The 26,452-nt window shown below is 42.4% G+C and overlaps 1 protein-coding gene across 3 annotated transcripts in view; it reads right to left on the minus strand.

The window, feature by feature from the left end:
* Window positions 1–102: 102 nt before the first annotated feature.
* Window positions 103–26,452, minus strand: part of Kek5 (kekkon 5) — a 213,863-nt gene continuing 187,513 nt past the window's right edge. For 2 of the 3 annotated variants that reach the window (XM_071780297.1, XM_071780298.1), the window contains 4 exons: window positions 20,073–20,145; window positions 10,626–11,525; window positions 9,632–10,154; window positions 103–8,375 (listed from right to left, as the gene is read on the minus strand). In XM_071780297.1, coding sequence (XP_071636398.1) covers window positions 7,414–8,375; window positions 9,632–10,154; window positions 10,626–11,513 — 2,373 coding nt within the window. In that variant the 5' untranslated portion in view covers window positions 11,514–11,525; window positions 20,073–20,145 and the 3' untranslated portion in view covers window positions 103–7,413. Of the gene's footprint in view, window positions 8,376–9,631; window positions 10,155–10,625; window positions 11,526–17,196; window positions 19,477–20,072; window positions 20,146–26,452 lie in introns of those variants that run through there. The other variant, XR_011732367.1, reaches the window with a different exon arrangement.

Below are 26,452 nucleotides of genomic sequence, written 5' to 3' on the forward strand. Positions count from 1 at the left end.
AAAAATATACATCCTTTTAAATAAAACATGCGTTATTTATTTATCAATTCCAAATAACAACAATAAAGATATCTGAAAAACAGGTGGTAAAAATGGATCAGATTTGGGGTCGGGAAATATTTATTAAAATTTAACCCATATATTTAGTGGAGTGTACAGAGTGGTGCTTTCAGTACATTATTGTAATATTACAATCACACTAAATATTTCATTTATAAAATATGTATAATATTTACAGCGCCAGTATGTTAATACATTGTACATATGAATCATAATCGCGGCCGAAAATTTATATTTAAACCACTGAAAATTGAGACATTCATTACAAGGCAAGGTATCTTTTTCATAAATAATTACAGTAATGACGACAATAATGGCGGTATTAATAACTGTATAGCGTAAATATAATCATCATAGCAATACCTTAAAAAATAAAATAATATTAATAAAATAAAATTAATATATTATCTAATAAAATAAAATATAATATTAAAAGTAGTAATGGAAACCAATAGTAAAATCAATAGTAAAAATAATAGTAAAAATAGGTAAGAATACATTAGTAGGAATAGGAATAACGGTAAAAATATTCCGTTAACAATGATGAAATTTTTCCCTCGATCGTCGATACTTCTAACGCATAATGGAATCTGGCAGAAAACGCGGGTATTACATTTCGGATTAAGATTATTATCTACAACATACGACACGCAGATATAAATCATTTACATTCACATTATCATTCCGACTTACATATCTGGATAAAAACATTTTTCGATCCTCTTACTTCTCTTAACTCCCACAATCTCGCAAGTACTCTCGTCCGGGATACGAAATTGCGTCAATAAAATATTATTTCCCCTTTTGATTCGCGATTCATGATGATGCAGTAGAGAAATGCTCGTTGCGCACGAGTTAGCCAGATGCGGTCCTTAGGCGACATTATAGAGCTCAACAGAATTATTATCCATATATGCAACGTATTCGTATTTTCGTGCAACAGCTTTGTATGCTCTTATTTTACTTGTACACGTCACATTCTTTCTTCATCGAGATTTAGCGCCATTCGACACGGCAATTAGGCAGTTTTAACAGTTATTTATGCGCTAGGCGAAGAACTTATCAACTAAACAACGATCGTTCTGTAACAAGTAATAATGGGAGCAAACGAATCTAGTTCGATTGGCTTCAATCGATGTCAATGATAATTATTTACGTTTCACACGTAAGTTTCACTGTACAAATATATATGGATTAACGAATTATTTCTTAGAAAAGGAACAGTTTTCCATAGCGTATTTCGTATCAAAGTTAACTTAGGCAAAATTCACGATGGCGTTGCGCGTCATTTCGCATAACAAATTCAATTTCTCTTCTATCGAGCAGCAACGAGAAGACTGCGTCCATAAAGTACGTAAAATCAGAAGACGTTACCCTAATTCTAAGGTTGTCAGTCTTGAGAGACGAATAATTAAGTCATTTACCGAATATTTTTGCACACTATAAAAAAATAATAATATAAATTTGTGTATGTGTGCGTGTTATAAAAATCCACAATATAGAAGGAATTCGCAAGCGGAAAATCTGCTCAGAATATTTCTACGTACTTGTGTCAGGAATGCATATAATTTAAAGACGCATATAATCTAAAGAATTCATGTCTTTTCTGTAAATGTCTTCTTTAAACCTTACTTGAGATTTGAGGAAACAGAACTGCAATGTGCACAGCTTGCTGGAATATGTGTAAACATCTCATATGTCGCAATTGTAGAGCACAAAATTATCCCCCACGGAATGTTGCAATAAATGCAAAATGCTAAGTATTTGATACGCATTAGGTCTGTATGAACGCTTTCACCGAACTATACTCTACAAAACGCACGCGTCGTATAAAAAGTGTTCTAATTAGATCCACAAATAATTGCTCGGAAGATTGTAAGTTGGACTGATCTATTGGACGGTACCTTCGATTGACCGCTCATTGGCAGAGAGTGAAGCGTCATATCGTAAATTTAATATGTTCACGTTTATCGTTTCGTGTATGTACAAGCAAACGGTTGTACGTAAGAAATCGAAAGTGAAAAAAAAAACTGGTATTGATTTTAAAATTATGTTCAAAATATTGTGTTCAAAATTTTATCAAATTCAATCAACAGTTTCATTGAAATCATAACAGCTAATCTGAATTGCATCTGATTAAAAACATTTAATAATTTTAGTGACCAATGGTATTAAAATTATATAAACGATGTTAATGAAATGCGCGAGATATGCGAATATATTAAAATTACTGAAATGACGCCACCACTATTAATTTCGACAAAAATTTTGACCGAGTCAAGCTCTGTGTGTGGCGCGTACAAATGGGAGCCGGTCTAAATGAGCTTGCTTGTGCCAGTCGTAAATTACCCCATTTTAATGTAAATTACCGTTACACTTCGCGAGCACGTACAAATCGAAGGGAGCATTGGAAGCGAGGAGTGTGCGTGCACGATATTTGAAATATCACGCAAACGACATTGCGTTATAGTTGGCAGTTGGATAGATAATTGAGCGCTGAGAATTCGCGATGCAACATCGCGATATCCTGAAAGTGTTTAATGACGTCGGTTTTTTTCGTTCGCTGTAAAATCGCGTTTTTAATTTCGCCCCCGATAACGTATTTCAGTCCAGGGCAATGCTGCCCTTTTTGCTCCGACAATAAACGGTGAATTACGTATCTTGGAAAACGTAATTATAGCAGACCAAAAATCTTCGACAAACGAAAATTGGAATATCTCGAATAAATCGAAAACGATTTAAAATATATCCACATGCGTTTTTACATTACGTATAAAAGTAAAAAAAGAATCGTGGATTTAAACGTTCGATTGCTTCGTTGACATTTAAAGGGTTTTTATTTGAGAATCTCGGTTATCCTCGAATAAAAAAAAAGCTCGTTGTCAAGAATTAATAAGTTCCTTGTTACGAGAGCGAGAGTGAGAGCAGGCTTCGTACAGAAGATACGTGCGGTCGATCGCATTCGAAATAGACGAGAGATAGGTGTTACCCGGTTTCCGTGATCGATCGATCGGCGTCGAACATCCACGGCGCGGGACGCATATACGTGAGACGGGGTTTCGCAATCGCAATTCGGGAATACGCTTGGCGACAATCAATAAATTATCCCCGATGCCTGGTATGACGTACGTACATTCGCTTCGTTAACTGTCGGATGCGCGCAGCACTTTCCCACAATGTTAAACAGAACGTGCGCCGATGGATCTCACGTTACCCTCCATCGCGAATGTGTCCGAAGGGTTTGAATGGTGGGTATCGACAAACGAGATCGATTCTCTCTGGTAATTGGCCGGGTGAGACGCCGGGACGTGGGAGAAAGGCGCACAATGCAAAATACAAAATTACAAAAATATACTCGTGGCGCCGGTAACGACCGGACCCCGTGCCGTGCGGCTTTCCATCGTGTATCATTTATTCATTTACAATATGGTACGGATAGGGTGCGATTGAAAGGAGGGGGAAAAGAGAGAGAGAGATAGAGAGAGAGAGAGAAAAGGAGTGTATGTACATGGCACGGCACGGCGGTCGAGTTGGGCGAGCCGCGACTCTGCTAGGCCGCTGAAAATACTGTTCTCCGATGTTCTCCGATTGTGCAAGCTCGATTTTTCGCGTGCGCTTGTCGAAAGCGCGGCTTTCTTTTTTTCTCCTCATTTGTACACGACACATTCGGGCCGTTGAATGGAACAGCGCTACGGGTCTATACGAGTAAGAAAAAATACGGGGAAAAAAAAACGATGTTCCAAACGCGTAACATTGATTCGACGATCACGAAGAAACGCAGGGTGAGAAAAATGGATGTCGTGGGATGGAAAAATCGGTTGGCACTGGCCTACGAGAAACCGGGAACGTTTCTCAGGCTGTCGCGGCGCATCGCGACTGAACATTTTTCTCGCACGAGAGCTAGATGGTAACACGCCGCAATAAGTCGCCGAGCTTGTCGATCGCGGCGGCGCAGCGAAAAATCGAGGTGACACGACCGCGCTGCTATTTTCTCCGCCGCGTCTCACCCGGCCGTCCTCTTTGCGCCCGAGCCGTAGCCGTCAGGCGCTTAATACTGTTTGGCGTAATCCGGGCATGGAAAGGCCCGGTTTTTTGGGATTCTCGGCGACCGTCGCACTTTATGCGTCCGCGAATCGAAGTCGAAGAACCATTAGGGTTTGAAAGCTCTAAAAAAAAAAGAAACGAAGAACAGGACACAAGAAAAGAATTGAAAACAATCTATTCCGCGAAATTAGCTAAACATTTGTATCAACGATTCGAATAAAATTCATGTAACATCCCAAAACGAGGGGCTTTGATCGATGAGACCACAAGGCGCCAAATGACTAAACGTTTCTTTTTCATTTGAATCTAAGCGGCATTAAAGGAATCTTTAGTTTAATTCACGTTCGAGGTACCGAGGTATTTAATAAATCGAAACCTCCTCGTGCAATTGTACGGGGATAGAAGCGTCTCGCTGCAGAGTTTACCGTCGAGATAAAGTGCATCTCTTCCCAGGTGCTTCGTATATATCGCGACACGATTCCGCATGATGCATTTATGGAGTAGGAGCCGGCCGTGTTTTGCCTGAACAGCGGCTGATCCCAGTCGCTGCCGAGAAACAAGGGTACGGATTGATGGAGAGCATCCCTTGAATTCAAGTGTCGTTCGACGGTGAGTCAAGTTCGCGTCGGGATTCATTCAAAATGCGTTTTCTCGCTACGAGAAATCCGCCGCCGCCGTCGCGCAATCGCAACAAGTTGTATATAATCGCGTCCCCGAAATCCCTGCTAAAGCCAGAGAAAGGGAAACGTTAATCTCCCGGATAAAAAGGTAACAAAAGCATAAAGAGTGGATGGGTTGCCGGCGATAAATTCGCAGTTAAAGAACGTTCCCTACCTACCCTTACCTCAGTGAAATATCGCCAACGGGCGAAAAGCGGCTCCCCATGTGTGTGTGGGTGGTGGTAACCGCACGTAGAGCCAGTCCTCTTATCACGATGTATCGCGGCCAGATGTTTCGCGCGGGAACGGAACCGGCGAATCGACAGCGTTAACCAGCGCGGCGGATAATGGACGCGCCGCAAAGAGGGACCACTTGTACTCATATTGCGGAAATCGCGTCGCGATGAAAGAGAAGAGGGGGGGAAAAAAGAGAGAAGCGAGCTCGAATGAGTTTCCCGTTTCGAAGAGACATTAACTTCTATGCGAAAGAAAAATGCGTCGCCTGGGGTGTGCGCGCGACAAGTCGCCGCTCCGACGAGTCACATGTTTTCCAGTTTCAAGGAGAGGTACGATTTATCGGCCATCAGGTATTCGGGTCCATAAGTCCGAACGCGCTCGCTCGTCGATGATATATAGCTCGCATGGACATTCTACTTTACGATATATTGTCGTCGACGGTAGAATCGCAGCGATCGAATGTATCTCTAAAATGGGGACGCGCTGAATTCTGTTCCTCACTCCGCGTTTACGACACGTCGTAATGTCGTCATCTTTTTAAATTATGTCCGTCCCGACAATTCGTCCGCGTTACATCGCGCCATCCTTTTGACGACTCGCAAACGGCGTCCACTCGCACAAGCGTATATATACGCTCTGGTCAATAATTTTTACGCGCGGATCCGGATATTATGCGCGAATATGCCGGAGTAGTTAACAATCGAGCTGTAATTGTTGCTAATTGGAACGCACCACGCGTAACGTTCAATTAATTTGAAGTCCCGAAGTGAATTTGGAGTCCGTAGAGGAGTACATATAGTATATGTATATACACATTAAACTGGTCTTTTTTTTAGTGTTATTCATGGTCAGCACGATGGTGATAAACGGAGACCAATCGGCCAGCGACGCCAAATTGGCCTCGTTTACAAAATGCGCTGTTATTCATCCCTGGTCATCCTGGCGATAATGAATTACACGAATTTCAAAGGTCGCGATACTCGTGCAATTAGCATCGACAGAAATAAACGCGCGGACATGTCACTTAGATTTTTTTTACTGTACACCATTTTAATGTACTTCGCAATACGTTTTTTACAACTTCCAACACGCGTCGAGTGTCATCGCAGCACTTACATCTACTATAGATTTATACAATTGCCGTAATAGATATTATCCATTTAACGTAATACAAAGTGGCACCGTTATATAGGGTAGCATAGGGTATTCCGTACTGCGTTAACGATATTTGTAGAGATACTGCCGATCGGTTCGCCGCTATAAATATCGCAAGCGATACCTGTTGCTAATTTTAAGATACAAACGTCGCTGATGGAATATGGGATACCTCTACGCGGATACGAGCACGGTCTAACGATGCGCTTACAGAAGGAGAAGGGACACAGATCATTACGTCGTTCGACGTAAGCTTAGCATGAGAGTTCGGTGTCGCTTGCGAATGCAACAAGTCCTGCTACAATTCGATGCAGGCGTCGGAATTTCAATGTTTTAAAAAAGAAACGCGCGACAGGCGTTAACAGCTAGATAGATTCTTAACAATGTTAAATTCTCATCATGTTTACCGCGTAAATGTAACATGTGCAAAACGTTGCCTTTGCCTGAAACCTTAACACTTCCCTTTTATACACGCGAATCGTGCCGTAACGATCGCGATTTCCCATTATGGGGGTTAACCCGGTTAACACGAATAGAAGACGAATTTCACTGGTATCGCTCTTCGCGGAACGACTCGCGTTCAGTACTTTCCAGTTGCTTCGTGCTTCGCGTAAATTTCACACAAAACGCGAATAGGTTTTCGCCTTATCGACTAATACCGGCGGCAATGTCCGGAACCTTATTCACATTTATCACGTTATCACCTCACGGCGCGTGGCGAGCGTCAAATAAAACGCTAAAGGAACTTGATGAGAAAAAAAAAGGAAAAATAAAAAAGATACGTGGGAGGAGACGAGGGATGAGGAAGGCGGACCCGTTTTTTGACGATCGGATCGTTCAGAAAACAACTCATGCGGATCACGATTTACTGGTTTTCGAATACCTCGGATGCTCCGTAACGTTCAATAAATAACTTACAAGATAACTTACAGGAAGGAGGAAAGTTGAGGAACGGGAAATAGGTGACACGAATGTCCGGTCGGCGTGTCCATCTCTATAAATCGTCATCGTCAGCGATTTCGGCCGTCGAAATCACCTGTGTCTATCCGTTCAAGTCCTTAAAGTTCAGGTCCTTCCAGAGTCCCCTCGTACATTTCGTTCATCCTCCAGACCGCGATTCGTCGAACGAAGTGGAAGTCCCGCGCGTGCGAGACGCGCGTCTCGAAAGGCACTACCGGTTTATTGTAAGTGTGGTCACGCACGCCCCGTCCTGGCGCACTACGACCAATCGTCCTCATTGCGGACGATGCCCATGGTATCATACTTCCGTGCCGTCTTCGCCCTCGTCCTCGTACAGCGTCGGTCCGTTGGCGGATTTCTTCTTGGGTTTCGGCGGCGGTCTCGGCGGTACCTTTCTGCCGAGGGTGTTGCTGTTGGCGGCCTGTTGCTGCTGCTGTTGCTGATGCTGCTGCTGCGGTTGCGTCAGTAGCGGATGACCGCCGTTCACGCTCTCGTCCGCCAACTTGAGCGGCCACTCGGCCGCACCTTCCGGCGCCGCCCGATCCAACGCCCCGGCCAAAATGTTCGGGGTGCTACGTTGGATCGTGCCGTAGTGCGAACCCCCTGGCGTGCTCGGTAGTGGCCGGCCCCTCATGGACGAGGGCGCCGGTTCCGGGCTTTTGTTGAGCGACAGCATCGAGCTGCCGTCCGCCGTGGTACGTAGACCCAGATTGTCGTACACCGGCTCGAGGACATCGTTCGGCGACGTCGGGGGTCCGCTGCTCCAGCTAGGCGCTCGCGGTCGTCGGGGGATCGTCACGTAGCCGTGACGCGGTAACACCGGCGCCATCGATGACGACGACGACGACGGCCCGAGACCGTACGGCGTGACGCTGCGGCTGTGCGGCAGCGTCTTGAAGGCGGCCGGGTGATACTGGCCTGACGTCGGCGAGCCGTACGACGGGGCCGTCGTCGTCGTCGCCGTCGCCGGTGTTATCACGTGTTGACTAGGCAGACGCGTGCTGTCGGGCGCCGTTGACGCCTGGCTAGTCGGCGATGCGCCGCGACCGCCGGAGAAGGCCAGCAGGTCCGGCGGATATTGTCGGTAGTGGTAACCGGCACCACCGCGCGGCAACGTACCCCCGCCGCCACCGCCGCCGCCGCCGCTGCCGCTTCCGCTGCCACCCCCGTCGAGTTCCGGCGTGGCCCGTTCGTGATCCCTCTCGTCGTCGCCTATGCCGCCGCCTACCCCGCCGACGACACCGCTCCCGACACCGTCAGCTGCGAGAACATGAACAAAAGAGAAGGACGAACGTTAAAAAAGAAAATCTAAGTGAGGTCGAGAAAAAAAAACCAGGAAGAAAAAAAAAGATCGCGCGCGAGAGGCTGGACGCCGCGAGTGGTGAGTAAAGACAGCATCGCCAGGACGTTGCCTTCGTACGATCCACGATATTAGGGTATTATCCCCGCCGACCAGCGTGGACGAGTGCTTTTAATCCGATTGGGTCGTGATACGATCGTAATCGGGAAAGAGCGCTTTGTCGATTTAACTGAAAAATATAACTGCATTTCCTGAGCGTCGTCGGTCAAGCGTACGCCTGGCGCTACGTCGCGTCGTGCCGCTTCGAAGTTCTCTTAATCCTCGTAAAGTTGACTGAATATTCCTCTAAGATTCGGATCGCGTTAAAGTGCTAAAATTAAAGCTAAATTTAAAGTGCGTAAATTTTTTTTCTCTACACAGTGTTTCAGATTCATAGAAATTTGATCGAGTGCCATCACATACAAGTCCCTGCGTAATCTCGTAATCTCGAAAAATATCTCATTAATGATGACACGCAAGTCTACACACGCAATATGCTTCTTGGCGGACCTTATTGTCGTCATTACTTTTGCAATTATATATTACAGCGATTTACTGTTGCAACTCTCGTAATTGATTCTCGCGTCGGAAGCTAGAAATTAAAATCTGCTCCGTACTTATCTACAGAAAATAGTATTCCTAAAAGGATTGATATCAGTGGTCGAACACGGATATGACGAATGTGTTCGCGCCGTGTCGCAGCGCGAATGTTATATTAAGGGGTGCCTGATGTATTATAAGCGTCCCTAACGGATCTTCATTAGTCTCCTAGCCGCCACTTGACGGACTCTCCTTACCTTAAGATCGATGGCACCTGGTCGGACAATTCTCTCGCATATGATAGTCCGCGCTCGGCACGGAACGAATCGATTTACGATTACACGCACACACATGCATACACGCTATTTGTACATTACATAAGCGACATATAGCGGTCGTTTCCCGCTCGGAGGGAGGGGGGGGGAGAATATTACCCCGACGAAATGACGGATGTTCCGCGCGACTCGTTAAGAATCATATCGGCCACCCTCGTCGGTGAAAATTCCGCTCGATCTTGGATCAACGTCCGCGAATACGCGGTCGGTCTCGAGGTAAATCGCTCGTTGAAGCTAGTGTAAGGTAGTTTCTCGTTAGCACCTAGCCACGCACTGTTTAGTAATATAGGCTGTGTACTGACCGAAAACCGAGTCGTTGTCGAGCAACGTGCGATTCAACTCCGTCATCTCCGTACCGTGCGACGTCACTGAGGGCGCCTCGTAACGCCTCGGCGGCTTCACGACCGGATTGATAGTTGTGATCAGAGACTTCTCCTGTTCGCCGAGACCGTGATGCTCCAGGGACGCCGCCTCGAGGCCCTTCTCGTCATGCCTGGTGCGGCGACGACGGCAATAGCACACGCAAAGCACTACCGTGACGATCAGCAGACACAACGCGGTGACGCCCAGCCCGATGGCGAGCGGCAGGCTGATGAAGCTCTCCCTGCTGCCCAAAGCGTCGCCCACGATGGCCAGTGTCACGTTTCTCTCGGCTTCGCCGCCCGGGCTCTTTGCGTGGCAGACGTAATCACCCTTGTCGGAGGGCATCGCGTCGATAATGGTGAGATTCAACCATTCTTGGCTCACTGAGAATATGTATCCTCTATCGTTGTTCGGGCGTTTGATGAGTTTGTTTAAAACGCGATTACGATGCTTCCATGATAACTGAAACAGACATGTGCGATGTTTCATAGTGCGGTAGCACAAAGAAGTCCTGGTGCAATAATAAAAACAAAAATTTGAGATGTATATTATACATTAGGTTATTTACGAAATATTTGGACAAACTTCTAGAGCGTATTCCTTACGTCAAAATAAAAAATAAGTTTATATAAACCTACAATAAAAAATGAGTGATTGCGAAACAAAGCTTACGTTAATGTTATTATTAAATAATCGTAGGTAAACATTAGTTTAATTTATTTTGACGCGAAGAATACGCCCTAGAAGTTTATCCAAGTATTTCGTAAACATCCTGTATACAAGAACTGTTAAATAAAATGGCAAGATTGGTATTACACCGTATTTCTTTACTGTGTATTTTTAACAGATTAGATTTTTATTTAATAGATTAATTTCAATTTAATTGCAACATTATTATATCGCGTGTATATGCCTGTACGAAAATGCAATTACCTGAGGGGGTGGGATTCCCGATCCCCTGCACGAGAGCGTCACGTCTCCTTTGCCCATCTCGATTTTCGTTGCCGGGCCGATGGCGGTGATTTTCGGTCTGCATGCGAACTCGTCACTGCTAACTTCGTCCCACATCTTGCCGGCCATGTGGGGCGGTTGCTGGCAAGTGGTTGGCTTGGTGTACAACGTGCGCTCGATCGCCCAGTCGCGGAACCTTTTGAGATTGCAGTTGCAGTTCCACGGATTATTCCGGAGCTCGAGACTGGTGAGCTTGAGGCTCTCGAAGCTCTGTAGGTGCAGAGTGCTGAAGTTATTCCCGTCCAACGCGAGGGTTTTCAAACCGGGAACGTTACGAAACGTGTTCTCCTCGATCTGATTCAGTCTGTTCTCGGACAGCATCACTCTCTGCAGGAAAGTGAGATTGAAGAACAGGCTGTTCTCCAGCGTCCTCAGCTTGTTTTGATCGAGCAGCAGCACTCGCAGCCGTTGAGTCTCGTAGAAAGTGCCCGGATGCAGGGTGCGGATATTGTTGCCCGACAGATCGATCTCGATGATGATCTTGAGGCTGTTGAACGCTTCCACGTGAATCGACTCGATGCCGCATTCGCGCAACGCCAGCTTATGCAGATTCACCAGATTGACGCGGCTGAACGCGTTATGTATGAGGCGAGTTATGCGATTGCCGGTCAAATCGAGATTCTGGATCTCGGGCGAGAGGTCCCCCGGCACCTCCGTGAGGTTCTGCTTAATGCACTCGGCGGTCTTCTTGCCGGACACCCATTTGCACTTGCACGCCGACGAGCACTGCATCCAGTCCTCCTGGCCTTGACACAGGGCGACCGTAAGCGCCGCGCAGAGCAGCCACCGGCCCGCCGTTCTCGGTATCATCTCGGAGGAATCCTGTTAATAGCAGAAACGTGCGCGATGACGTTAGAACGTGACTGCGGTACTGCGACCGCGGAACTTACTTAGCCGAGCGTAGTTGCATGCATGATAGCGGAGTTTCGTCTTTTGGGATATTCCGCCGGAGAGAAATATGCAACATGTAACTAATATATTCCAGTTACGGCTTAATATTTACCAACGCACGCAACTAGCTGCCGGGTTTTATATACGTGTATTCACCTCGTTATTGATAGTTGAACGCGGGATGTGGATCATTGTTTAATTACACGATCGAATAATCATATTACCGTGTACTCGCGCGGCTGGAATTAATTATTACTAAATAATACGCGGCGCTTAATAATTTTGAATAATTTGTACGCCATACAAATATCCCGTACGCTATTTGACACTTTTAGTTATTGTACGTTGAGATAATTGCCCATGACTGTCACTGAGCAAATTACCCCGACGTACAACGATTTTCCGATAATAAATGCCGTCATGTAATTTTATATAAAATGGATAAAATGAGATAGGTACGTAAGGTATTTCGACTCTCAACGCCTTTCGTACTTTGAAATCGAATTCGCTTGACGTATGCGTCTAGCTTTAAATATATACCGCTCTTTCTTACAACGGTATAAGTTGCTTGTGCGAACAGCGCAAAGTTGTTTCGTGGCTCGCCGTAGAACAAGGCTTTCCACGCTAAACTCGACTTTCCATGTTATCGAACAAGTCTGGCTATGTCTGAGACAGTTTGGTGCCATCGGAGACCTCCGGGATTTTCTTCGTCTCCACGGCCGGTTCCGTCTTCCTCGCTCTCGCATTCCCACGAGCCTGCCTTTCCTTTATTTTTGTTAGTCAACGCCGCTAATCTCAGAGCACGACGGGACACCCTGCCGAGAACTGTTGGCAATTTAGCTTAATACCGTTACAGCGCGTCGCGCTCTCTCCGACGCCGGCGTCGTCGTGTCGACGCGTCGCCGAAGTTAAATTAATACAGCACGACGATTAAAACAAGTTTCACCCCTTTTATTATCGTCGTGGAGTCCGAGATTGTGCATCAAATTAGCCTTTCCGCCGACGAGCGGCACAGCACAATTCATTCCGGATCTCCCTACGGGCTCGAATCGGCGAGTGAGAGAAAGTGTCCGAGTTACAACGTCCTGATAAAAGAATCGAATATATCTCGAAACGACATTCCGAAACGATTTAGAAATAGAACGCGATTCTAAATTCGTATACATTTAATCCTAGCATAAGCTATTTTATGCATCTCGTTCCTCAAATTCGTTTCACGACAAACTTTACGCAGGTTTCAAACTTATATATATATTCAGTCGAGTCGAAATTGAAACGTTCGTGAAAGACCGAAACGGCTAAAAATTAAATATGATTTAATCTTGCTCCAGAACCAACGCGACGATCATCGCGAATTCTGATATTACTATCAATAATTAAAATTGCGTATTTCGCCCGTTTCGAATTGTACGAAAGCAAATTGCGTGTCACGGTGGGTTAACGTCGTCGGGAAACAAAGAGAAATTCGCCGAAGATCGCGGCCGGGATCCATCGGGAAACTCGTTCCGGTGGGAACCATGCGCGCCGTTGTAGATTTTCCGCCAACTTTCCGCGTATACATGCTCTTCGCGCGGCGAACTTTTTGAAGTCTCCGTCCACAAGAGCGTCCGCGGTCACTGCACTCGCCCGGTAGCCCCGAGGATTTTATTGTCCCGGCCGCGAGAGAGCAGTTCTTTTGAGCTCGATCGCCGATCCTGCGCCACCGAGGTCAGAATACATATGTACCGAGCGTGTCGTTCCTTTAAAACCGGCACGCATGTTTCAGAGCCCTTTCTTTGCCCGCGTGGTTTTAGATCTCAAGCTAAAACAGCGCTCTTTGAACCACGACATGCTTGCACGGCATGTGTACGGCTTTACGACACGCGCGCGGAGCGTTTTCTCTTCCGTGAAATATATTCCAGGAGGAAAGACATGTACGGTGAGTTAATATTACGTTGGCAAAACCAGACGAGAGACGCTGAAAGACGATATTTCGTATGACGTATGCGTCGAGCTTCGATTCGTACATATCCGTCTCGCTGTTGCGCTCCGGTGCGGCCTCACGTTCGCGGCGCGGCGGCGATCCTGTTCCCTCGATCCTAGTCGTGCTATCGATCGACCGCATTTGACTTGTAAATAACTAGGTGAGCCAACGAGGATACGGGGAAAGAGTGGAGGAGGCTTGTGTATACGGACCGGAGCGGCTTTTAGCCCGGATGAACGATGGATGAAACGAGCCGAGTGTCCTTTGGCGGCGCGTGTATCGTGCCCGGAAGGAACCTCCCACCCGTGTCTCGTCGCGGGGGGACGCGGAAACGCGGAAGTTGCTCTACGGGGACGTGTGCGTGTCCGGCACCGTTCGCGTGCCACGCAGAAAAAAAAGGTATCGAGCGGAGAGCAGCGGGAGAGAAAGAGGGAGAGATAGAGCGACGGCGGGATAGGCGGTCAACTCTTTCCGCGGGGCGGAATTTCAAATTCGAACACCCTCTATCAATCAAGAGCGTTCCGTTCCCGGAGGGTAACGGCAAGTATGCCCTGTTGCTCCTATACAAATTTCATCAATCATGCGAGCCAGCACACACACCGGAGGCGGTGGTTATCCTGCCGGATCTCTCCTGCCCCGTCCTATATTTTCGCACGTGAAATAAGGTCTCGCGAAACACACCGAGCGGACCGATGATTGGCGGATGTTAAACGATCGGTACGACGAGTGGGTGGGCGGAGATCGCGCGATGTTTATAAATGACTTTCGAAAGCGGCAGTTACGATGGTTACGATGCAGCTTTCGGTTGCGGAAGCTACGCGTAAATATGGGGTGTTTAAGAAGAAGAAAGGAAAAAAGAGCGCCCAAGCGCGAACAGTGTCAAGATTTTTCTTTTTTTTTTATCACGAAGCGATCGCGCAAGTAAGACGCAGATTACCGTAAGTGATTCGCAGCCGTGAGTTTTCGGGAACTTTGCGCTTCCTCGCGAAAGTGCAGTAATTTAATTTGTAATTTGCGAGGAAGGAGGAACACGCGCAATACCGTTGCCCGTTTCCTGCGGGGGCAAACTTTTTCCCGGCGGAAATAAGGATTATTGAACGACGACGACGGCCGCACAGCCGTCTTCCGAGAATATCAAAGAAGTTATGGCGGACGGATTTATACGTGTTATATGTACTTTGAGATAACGCTTGAAGCGAGGGACTGGGAACGTGGACCGAGACTTCGACGAGAAAAACGCTCATGTATAGGGTGCTCCATTGAAACTTCTCAGAGAGAAGTCTCTCCCTCTCTCTTTCTCTCGTCGTTGGAGGCGCTTAAACGTAATAACGAAATATCGCGAGCAACTTTTTGTTAAATTACCTGGTCGTGATACAAATGGCCGTGAGGCGAAAAGGAGAATCTCGTTTTCGATGCAATCGCGCCGTACAAAGTGAGTTTAAAGTTATTATTGTGACCTCCGGCTTGACTTAGTTACGGAAACATTGTCTAACTAACTAAGAATCCTTATCCCGCGGTTTACACATTGTTGCTCAAACGCGCTTTTGCGCTGGTCTACAATGTCGACATTCTGAATATTTTTATTTCTTATGACGAGGTTTAATTTCGTAAATCTAGAAGAATATATACAATAATTTTACCATTAATCTCATTTTGGCAAAGAAACAATAAAATAAAAAAATTTCATATATTATATATGAATATATTTCATATATTATATATATATATATTATTATTATGTCAATTAATATTATGTACATATATGTATACTTCAAATAATAGAGAATATATACATTTATTAATATTACACATATAAAATATATATAAATAATAAAAATTATAAATATAAATAACCGAGATAAAAAATTAATTATGTTATTTCTTCTCTATTCTCTATTATTTGAAGAAGAAGACGTGGCTATTTCCAGCCTCAGACTAGGAAATTTAATTAGAGGACATGCGTGATGCGTGACAGATCGTTATGTATCATCCGGAGTCATTCAAGACTTTACGGTTCAGCGAGAGCAAATAACGTGGCTTCAATGTGCTTATGTCTGGAATCAGGTTTATTTATTCAGCTGATCCTAGTTTCATCGCGCGAAATTACGCGTATTAAGTAGGCTGCAGATCTGCGCGTTCGATAAATATTGACTAGACGTCGAGATCAGGCATTGCATCAAATACGAATTACGTGAATGCGACGACGCGGTAATTGCATGCGGATGATATAATAATACACGATATAATAACGCTTTATATTAGAGACAGTCAGCTTTGACAGCGGCTGTAATCAATTTGCGCGAGGAGAAACGAACGAGTTTAGTCAATCGTACCGCTGCGCTGGATCGGTTCCGGAGAAAAACGCGGTGTTTTCTGTGAATTATCGGGAGGGGTACTGTTTTCATTACGCCGGGTCACCGCGCAACGACGGGGGCACCATCGTAATCGACTTTCTAATTATAACGCGGCGCTCGCTGGCGCTCTCGGATGGTGGCGCGTGAACTCTCGACCGAGGTCACTTTTTCCCCGATAAGTCGTTAATAGTTAATTAGCGGGGAATAAGGACGGAGTCGTTAGCCCGTTCTATCATTGACTGCCGGGGACGCCACTGGAATCGCGAATTAGTAGTAGTATTTCACGATTTTATCTTTGCGTTAAGAGTATATGTTGTTGCAAACTGAATAGGGGTCACGTGCATAATTTAATGTGGATAATTTTAACCATTAGTAAGATATTATGAGCACGCGCGAAAAAATGAAAGATACATTGTATTCGTTTCTCATTTCTAAAATAAAGACTCATCTGGAAAACGGTATAAGTGGCGTCCGTTATACTTCTCGACAAGAGCTTTCGATCGTATTTATCAATTACGGAACCAATTAGAATGCCTATTTCTGTGAAAATATACTAACATGGAACAGCATAAAAGTGATTATATATAACCTAGTCAATGCATCCCATTTCGTACTTATCTTGATGTACCTACGAAATCTCGTAGCATCGAAATTAAGGAATTCCTGAATCTTGCAAGCTCCGTAATTCGTAGAGATATAACGACAGTTATTCACGCTTCTCCTCGGAAGAGATGCAGTGAATTTATATCTATAAACACGGTGTAGAGAGAGGCAACGTTATTCGACGTGAAACGATCGCGTGCTTACAGGTGTAATATCTCATGTTCTTTGCAACGGAGCACAACTTTCTCTATAAGCGGCGAAATGTAAACGCAGTCAGAGACGTAGAGCAGAGCATATTTACACAGACACTAAGTCGATATGCACCTGCCGCATTCACGGTCTCGATGACGCGCCTTTGTGTAACCGGATTCCGCATCCTTGCGAATATCTGCTTACCTGTATCTATAATGCACACAGGACGCGTACGGTACAACTGCCGTCACGTCTACGTGGAATATGATTGAAATTATATCTACGGAACGTGTTACTTAACGGTGCCAGCCGAAGGGAAAAAGACGGAGATGCTAAAAGCTTCGCTCTAACTCATTTTCGCCGGAAAATTTTTATCCTTTTTCCGCGAGATACGCGAGACGCATCCAAGATTGGATGAATTAAAAATTATTGTACTAAAGGCAACGCGATGCTCGTCTCTCTCTCTCTCTCTTTCTCTCTCTCTCAGCAATTTTTGTTGATCTTTCTCGGAGATGCATTTGTTAAGAAAATCGTTGAAAAAAAATTATTTTCTTGGAAACGACTTTATCTTCCTTTGTTCAATATTTCTCTCAATGTCCTGTTAGATTTTTTTCCCTTCAAAGTATATGCATGCTTAACTTTGAATGTAGCAACAATAAGAAGTACAGAGTATTTTTGTCCAAAAATTAAATTTTGGCAATAAAAACGTTTAACTGATAAAAGATAAAAACTGATAAAGACATAATAGCACAGAAACAAGATAAAGTAATACAAAATCAATACGAGAAAGAAATGTGAGTGAGAAATATTTCGCTTTTACAAGATTATTTTACATACAGAGTTGAGAATCATATTTGGGTTCATCGCTCGTATATCCATTTCACACGATACGCGGCAATAAATTCTTCTTATATCTAACTATAAACATGATAAATAAAGCGTGTTCAGCTTGAAGTTATTGCGCTCGATAGCGTACATACGTACTAAAGAATCAATCTTGTTTCCAACCCGTTTTCAATGAAAGAGTCTAATAAGATTTCACTTAACAAAATTGTTTCAATCAACATTGATAAAAAGTTTGGAGTATTTTTTTTTTAAACAAACAACGTTTGTTTGATATTGCAGAAATTATGCTACGCAATCGTATTTCGATATCCAGTGTGCGGAAGTACGCAATATTTATATGAATAATTAAATATTGTAAATGATCGATGCAACGCGTTCGCATTCAATTTATAGCTTATTTATAGCTAATTTATATTTTTCAACGAGATTTCCGCGTCGAAATCGTCAATCACGTCAATTTGGCGCGATTTATGTGTCTCGTTTCGTTTCTTCCAATATCTGATCTCTACGTTAGTATCCGCTCTCTTCGATAAACTCTCTCTCTTCGGGCTGCATTATTCGGGAAGTTCGAAGTTCGACCGAATATTTACAGGCCGTGTGCCGGGGACCGCGAAATTGCATAAACTTTTCAAATAAGACCGAATCTTATAAATTTGCAGCCGGGAACATTGTCCGCGAAAGTTCCGTGCCGCGCCGCGCCGCGGGGTTATTAACTTTGGGTCACACGAAACTATCAGAGCATCGTCAAAGTCGTTTCTACACTTCCGCAAGCCGATGTGGAAGACTAGTCCGTGAAACTCACGTCCCGTTTTCGCCCCGATTACATCATGCAATCTGATTACAGTAGTGATTACTGTCGTGCTTGAACGTCACCAAAGAGCCTTAAGAGCCTTTTATTCCATTACGGACGTGTATTTAGTAATGACTAGATCTACATGGTAGAAACTATATGCATAACCATATAAGCAGGAAGCATCTGCACTCTCTAGACACAAAATATAAAATAAACTTCTCAATGCTAAACTCGTTACACGCGAGTGTGCAAACTGCAAATGCAATTATTGGCAGGGTACATCGAAGTTGTGAACATATCGTTATTTATAAAAATACTCGCGCGATCTTACTCTTGTTTATTTTACTCAAGAAATGATATTCTTCTTCGTAATATTATATATGTATAGTTTAAAACTTTGTAATAAATTAACGCGACGATACGCGAATTGATTACATAAATATTTCGGAGCAAAGATGGAGTTTTCAAAAGCAAGTTCTTCGTATCCCCGTGCACTTTCAATCTTCCGCAGCGTTTCGAGATCAGTGTCTTGTTGCATCGAACTGTCTGGCCAGTAAAAAAATGAGCTTTTTATATGGTCTTATGTCTTTCTATCTACTCATAGTCAGGCAGAGTTTCATCGTGATGATTTCTCTTTCATCTTCCGTGCTCCATAAGAGCTGGATAGATAAAGGATATTTCCTTTATAGTAATACACGACAGTATAACAATTTTAAGAAAATGAGAACGCGTTGTCGGCGCTTTTACGCTCTTCTTTCTTTCTCTTCGTTTCTATTGATATTCTATTGAACTGCAGAAGGGTAGACGAATACCGACATTACTTTCATTGTTCGCCCCGTTGTCATTATGATGGCCTGTGTCAGCTATAAGGAGCTTGGCAGTGCTTTGTCATCCGACTCGGGATTGATACGGCGGATATGACTTTTGAGAGCAAATGCGCTCTTTGCTAATGTTACGAACACGAAACAGAGCTCGGGGCGTTCGTTATCGATAAATGAAGGTATCAACTGTCTGTGAAAGATGAGCTTGTTCTAAGTTATAATGTATATTATTTCTTTAAAGACAAAGCAAATAATAATATGTGATTTGTGTGCCATCCGTGATCCGTTTCATGTTGATATAAACGTGTTTCTACAAAAAGAAAAAAATCATGGAAATAATTCATCCAAATAACCGCTGATGCAGAAGAGAGCAATAACTCAATATTTAAGTAATAGAAAACGAACGAAATACTTATTGATAATATATTCATGATTATCTTGAATAATATATTTAATCTTTCAAGTCGGTTTTTGTCACCGTGACCTCTTTTATCATATACATTAATACCGTATATAGAAATCAATATTACAACACATGATTAAGCGTCGTTAGAAGTTCATTTCCAATCGCTAATTATATAGAAAGAATAAATAATTAATACGTATAAAAATTTAATGATGATTTTAAAAGTTAATTCACCGCGAAATCAAATATGGTTTTGAGAATCAGTAACGAGTTTATCAGAATAATATTATTTTAAGAAATAATATTATATCTGCCTAATCTTGTTATAATATATTAGTCAATGATTTATATAAGTAAATTACGATAATTATAAAAATTAAATCATGAACGTAAACTATAGAATCTATCTTTTGCGAGTTATTTCTATTATAATTTCTGTTATAAATATGATTATTGCTAGGATTATGAAGCTGTTTATTAATTTAAAAAATTCAACTTACGTTCACTCTGGACTCACGGTAGCGTAATATTCACGATTCTACCGACTCCCAAGGACTTCGACCAAGGATGGTGCTGGAACAATAAATATACTCCATCATACATCAAGATGATAGTTAAGCCGATTGTATTGTAACGATCGGTATTCGTTATTTAGCGCGAACGCATACACAATTAATATTTCGAAGAATTAAAATTATTTTAACAACGCAGCTTTCGCTATTATGCAATGCGCTAATGCGCAGGATACGCACCGCGAATCATCGTAGAAATGAATTTGCGTACTATGCAACTTTTATGCAAATAACGAAATTCGCGTACACATCGCATATTTGGAATATCAAACGTCAAGCGTAAATCATTTAGCGCAGCGGACGTAGCTGGCGAAAATTTACTGTCGTTTTAAGTACACGTTGTCCAAAATCCTGGAAGAACAAACAGAGTGTGTGTTTTTCCTATTTCGGATTCCGCAGAATAACAGCGAAAACAATCTCCGGTCCCGTACACGGCATTGGCGCAAACAATGAAAAGCGAAAAATCTTTCTGTTAAGGGAAAGTAAACGACGCTAAATCGATCGCTGTCGCGTAAGCCGCTTTTTTTCGCCACGGGAGTTCTCGTTTAACAATGCATACCAAATAGTCGAGAGAAAAAAAGTGCAATAATCGTTATCCGCGCTTGTCTGATAAAAAAAAGATCAGCGGGAGCGGCACATGGCACAGCTACTAACACTTGATACACCAGCGGGATTGGGGGATAACTAGGATTCCGGTGCGCGTTGAATGTAGGACAGTTCTCAAATAATTGCGAAAAGATTTAATCGTGTTGACGGATTTTATATCCGTTTCAGCGATGTATTTGCACCCCTCTTGTTCAAATAAATATTTTAGTTTCTTTACATAAACTTTGTTTATCGCATTACTTGCCGAAAATGATTAAGAGTACGAAAAATAATTTTGGGAAAATTCAGCAACATTCTAAACTCGAAAGAAGTCTGTTATATTCTGTTATAATATATATAATGTTTGAAAATATTAATAGGATGCTTCCGTACAAATGAGAATTGCCCATGCTATCTTTATCCCAGTAATTAAATAACTTTTACTCGTGTTTCCGAGCCGCTGAAGATGGTTTCGGTATCAAATTAGTTGTCAAATATTAATTTCAGATATATACTAAGTTTTCTTGCGGCAGAATATGCTTAATAAAATTCAGAAAAGATAATTAATTAACGCGTTATTATTCGGTTTTGTCCATGGAAAAATAACAGGCTAATCCATTTTGTTTGATTTATCAATTTTATATTGGCGGCAAAAGAACAATTATTAATTATATCCGTACGTTATTCCTACTTCGCGTTCACACGATTTTATATCCGTTGACCAAAATTATAAAATGTGAATGTACTCATAGAGATAGCGTATATTGAATTAAATTAATTACAGTAATTAAATATACGCGTTTTGTAAATCTATTAATAAAGTAATTGAAATTTGTCTCCATCGTTTTTACACACAGCCACTGGTATATACTTTTATTAAAATCATACAATTTTAAACGAGTGTATATATGTTGCATTATATTATCGCGTTAAGTTTACAAGCTCTCATCACGATGTCTGAACTGTCTGAACTGACGTATGGATCGCATTTTCTAAGACGATACCTTTGAGTCATAAGCGAAAGAAAATTCCGCGCTAAAGCGACGAGAGCGAAGACTCGTTACCGCGAAACGGGCGTGCATTTTCTTTGTTCTCGCTCGATGAACAAATTAGGTTTCAAAATCAAAGGGTAGCTTTTCGCAGTCCGCGCTGCGGTACGCAGATCCGTCTAATCGGATTGCCGCAACAGCGAGAGGCACAATACTTGCGGTCTGCACTTGCCAGAGCCGTTGTCATTTTATTATTCTTCTTTTCTCAATTTCAAATGCGAAACGTCCACGATCGCGCGCGCGAGCGCGCCCCTCGTCTTCTTCCTCGGCTTCTCGCGCGGTAGCCGAGACGTAACGCGAATTCAATTATTACTGAGACGGGAGGGAGAATTGTCGGGAAAAGCGCGATCTCGAGAGAGCAAAGAAATACTGCGGAGAGAGAAAACGAAGCAAACGCGTGTAGGAGCAGTCGAGGGGGGGGAGGGTGGAGGACGCGCCGCCGTAGGAAACACAAGCTGGAGATGTAGGCTAAAACAAGGGGGATGGAGAACAAGCGGAGAGGATCAGCGAAACGAAACGCTGCGCCGCGTCGTACATTTTGTGTATACACCCGGAAAATGGCTGAAAATATCATCTTGCGTTATAAATATCTTAAATACTAGATAGACTAACGCGTAAGACTAAACCGGCAAAATGCAGAAGCGACAATGAAAGTTGATTTTATTAATGCGAAATACACGTTTATTCGCAAATCGTGTTATAAAGATAATTTTAGAGTTACCTTCTCTAAAACGATTTTTTAGCAAAACTATCCTATATGAGATAAAGATTGATAAAAAAAAACAAATGGGAATTTGATCTCTCGTGAATAGTAACGATATTTTCAGCAGTTATCGTTAATAAACGCGATCTCCGTTTAATATGTCCTTCAAAAAAATAGATATTTCGCTCTCGATATAACGGCGCGATTAAAATTGATTTCACCCGTGTATCGCTAAACGAAAATTGATTGTAACCCCCCTATTTTCTTCTCCGCCCGGTTATGCAATTTCGCACGCCGTGAAACAACGTACACGCGATTGATCTCTTATCGCTCGCGGTTTTTTCCATAACGGCATGTGTCAACCTTCCCATGTCACGCGGGCAAATATTTGTCGAATTCATAGCAAAAACACGTTTCAATGGCACGCTCCATATGAGACCCAGACAGCGACGGAATTTATACGCTGCGCAACCATTTGTGTACGTCGCTATAGTGTCGCTATACATTTACTACGTGCCTGTACCAACTGTCGGATGCAGATGTGGGGCTATATGACCGTCGACGGTCATGCAATGATTAAATTAGAAATAAATAGAGAGTCATGCTCATTGGGGCAAGTCCGATTTGATCAAGCACTCTGGTCCGTTGGAGTTGATTAAGTCCGCTATATCATTAAATTGTTAAATCAAACTTGCCGAGCCATTAATCTTTCGAGATGTTATTTTTCGAAACTTCGTTGAAACACTGTAAACGACAGAAATTAATTATTATAACGTTAGACAACCTCAGTAACTCCCCGAAACGAAACTCCAATATGCGGGCGCCGATCTATTTCCGAAAACTATTGGTCGGATTAATTTGTGACAAAGTTTTGATTACTTTCTGACAGCATAGAAAGTGTACGCTATATCAGAAGCTGTGGTTCGTATTACAGCTATTTATTTAAAAGATAAATCGGATATCTATATATGGCTGCTAAAAATATTTTCTAATATTTTTTGCTATTATTGCTTTTCTTATTCGTAATTTGCACATAGAAATTCAATTTAAATAAATTAATTATTTGGCCAGTCGGGTCGAACAAAAATGACTTCTGTTTTGAAATTCATATAATGTTCTTATTTAAGGATTGTGACCTATATCTAAAAGTATAAGCAAAAATAAAAATTCATTTAAGTGAATTATAACTGTTCATTACAAGCTTGACACACGACTCTTCCATCATATACAATTTGTCCACGTTAGCGCAATATCTTGTCATGAAAGATTACATATTTAGTTTGCGATTGCTTGATATTTTTTATCACAAAGATGACACATTGCTTGTAATATAATAGTAACTGCGATATCTCCCATGCAATGTATCACGTTAACAAAGCGCGCAATTTGTAAAAATTAAAATTTGAAATAGATAACAGGCAGGATTTTATGCATATTTAACTTATGCATGGAAAGAGTTGTTATAAATCATTCGAAAGTATACTGTTGCCAAAAGTACTATTCTGTTTGACGTGAACGACATACACATAGAAAGGTTTAAATTAAGTTACAAGTTCCTAGAAAAAAAACCTTTCTATGTGTATGTCGTTCACGTCAAACAGAATAGTGCTTTTGGAAATATAGTACTTTTAAATAATTTGAAATTTATTATTTAAAAGAAACCCCCGTAAATTACGAAGACTTGCGTAAAACATGTCGAAGCAATCATTTTAATTCTTTTATATAGGATAACATTTACTTTATAGGATAACATTTTAAAAAAATTGAGCGGATTATATAAGATTCTTTTCTTAGGAGAAAATACGTTAAAATTATTATTATATATATATAACATTTCTGAGCAGTGCTAAATTGTTGAGCGTCAGAGCACTTATGACGATGTAATCGGCCGTACTCGCAACTCGACGTGATGCAAGGAAAACATGTTCCGCGAACTGATGTGAGTTTCCGCGAAGGCAAACACTATTTCAACCCCCCCGTGTATGAGGAGAGAGTTATGTAGGTCGGGGCGCGGTGGCGGTAGCTCGAAAATATTTCGTCATTGCGCATATCATACTGAATCTCGCGCCAATAAGAAAAAAAAAGAAAAAAAAAATAACGTCGTGACGAGCACGTTATCATCGTCGGTAACGAGATTCTATCCTCCCGCAGATAGGACCTAATCCGCAACGTGTAGCATGATGGATGTGTTTACGCGGACGCCGCATCGCGCGCAGGTTGCAGATTTTCCCCGGCCGCTCTTCCTTTCCCGGTGGCGCGGCGCAGCTTTTTTTTTTCGTGCGCGGCTTGGTTTCCAGAAGCTAAGAAATGTCTCTTTTCGGGGAAGCCCCCTTAAATTTCGCCCCCATACCCTCTTGTATCCTCCGCGACGACGGGTGCCGACGGCTCGCCTTGAGTGAGCTTAACATCTCGGTTATTCGCTAGAATTGATTCCGGCTGAGGTGAAGCGAGAAAGTCAGTGTTTATTCAGGAACTCCACCGGAGAACCACCGAGATGGGGCGAGATTGAAACCGAACTATTTTCAATCGAAGTGCCCGTTCCTCTGCCCACCTTGCCCCGTTGCCCGAACGAGACCCCCCCTCCATCTCCTTCTGCATATTGCAAATCGAATTCGATCTCCGCTCGATATCCCTCGTAATCCCGCCTGCTTGGCACCTATAGCGTCTTATCGTGAGCCACGTCGAATACGCCGCGCCGCCGCGATTTATTTTGTGCAACAAATCGCGAGAAATTCCTCGGTCTCACGAGCAGATCGATCGTCACGGTAAAAATCGTTTGCCAAAATATATATGCTTCTTTTTTTCAAAAATACGTAATTATTTGTCACGTTACATATGTGTTAATCACTTGATAACGTGTCTCGCAATGTGTACTTATATTCAAATGAGTCGGACTTGTTATGACTGTGCGTTGCAATAGATATAATTTTAAAAAATAATTTAGTTTGAAAATTGTTATTTATTAAAAGTTGTATTAAGCTGCGACATTTATATTTCTTAAAAAAATATTTTATTGTATAAAAAGCGATGTATATTTTTATTTAACTCATTCATGTCATATTTGATATTTATTTTCTGAATGGCAAAGCCAGAGAGCAGCATTTATTACAAGAGCATAATTGGACATATCTTTCACGACAGGTGCTAGGTATTCTACCTAGCACCAAGAAACAGCACTCAACTAAATTATATAAAGTCTGCTCAAAACACAACAAATAAAAACGACATACGAGTGCGTTGTCTAATAACCTTATACATGTCCCGGAAGCAGTTTCAAGCAATTTCACACTCTTGTCAATCATTAATAAAAACTTTTTATTCTTTGAAACATTTATTTTTATATTTTTATTCTTAATAATAAACATTTTTAAATTTATACTCAATTTTTATCATTTTTCAGTTTTATGAATGACGAAAATAATTTATACTCGACTTTTATCATTTTCTAATTTTATGAATGACGAAAATAATTTATAGTCGACTTTCATCGATTTCTAAGTTTTATGAATAATAAAAATAATTCGCTCTCTGGCTTCGATATTCGGAAAATAAATATGATCTCAATGGGATAAAGAAATTTGCACTTCGTATCCTCATGAAAGAAGTATTTGCATATTCTCCCGTCCGACTTTCAGGAAATTTGATAAACTCGTTGAAAATAATTTAGATGCGTTCTTTTTTTTTTCATTTTCTTTGATATTCAAAAGATGTTAATAGGGAAAAAAATGATTTTTTATCTATGTAGAGAGGATAAATGTCAACAGATAAAAGCTTCATCGTAAAGCGAATTGGTGTCCGCGTTGACGACGAAATGAAATCTGGGAGCAACCAGTTTAATGGAAGCAGAAGAGTTAAGGGGGAACGCCAAGCTTAGCGTCGGCGTCGTAAGTTTTAACTAGCTACATGCCGAGCAAAAGCGATGAAAGCCGAGGTATTAACGCGAATAACAAGACTACCCGTAGATATACATA

The sequence above is a fragment of the Temnothorax longispinosus genome, chromosome 6 (genome assembly GCF_030848805.1).
Source record: "Temnothorax longispinosus isolate EJ_2023e chromosome 6, Tlon_JGU_v1, whole genome shotgun sequence".
NCBI classification, from domain to species: domain Eukaryota; kingdom Metazoa; phylum Arthropoda; class Insecta; order Hymenoptera; family Formicidae; genus Temnothorax; species Temnothorax longispinosus.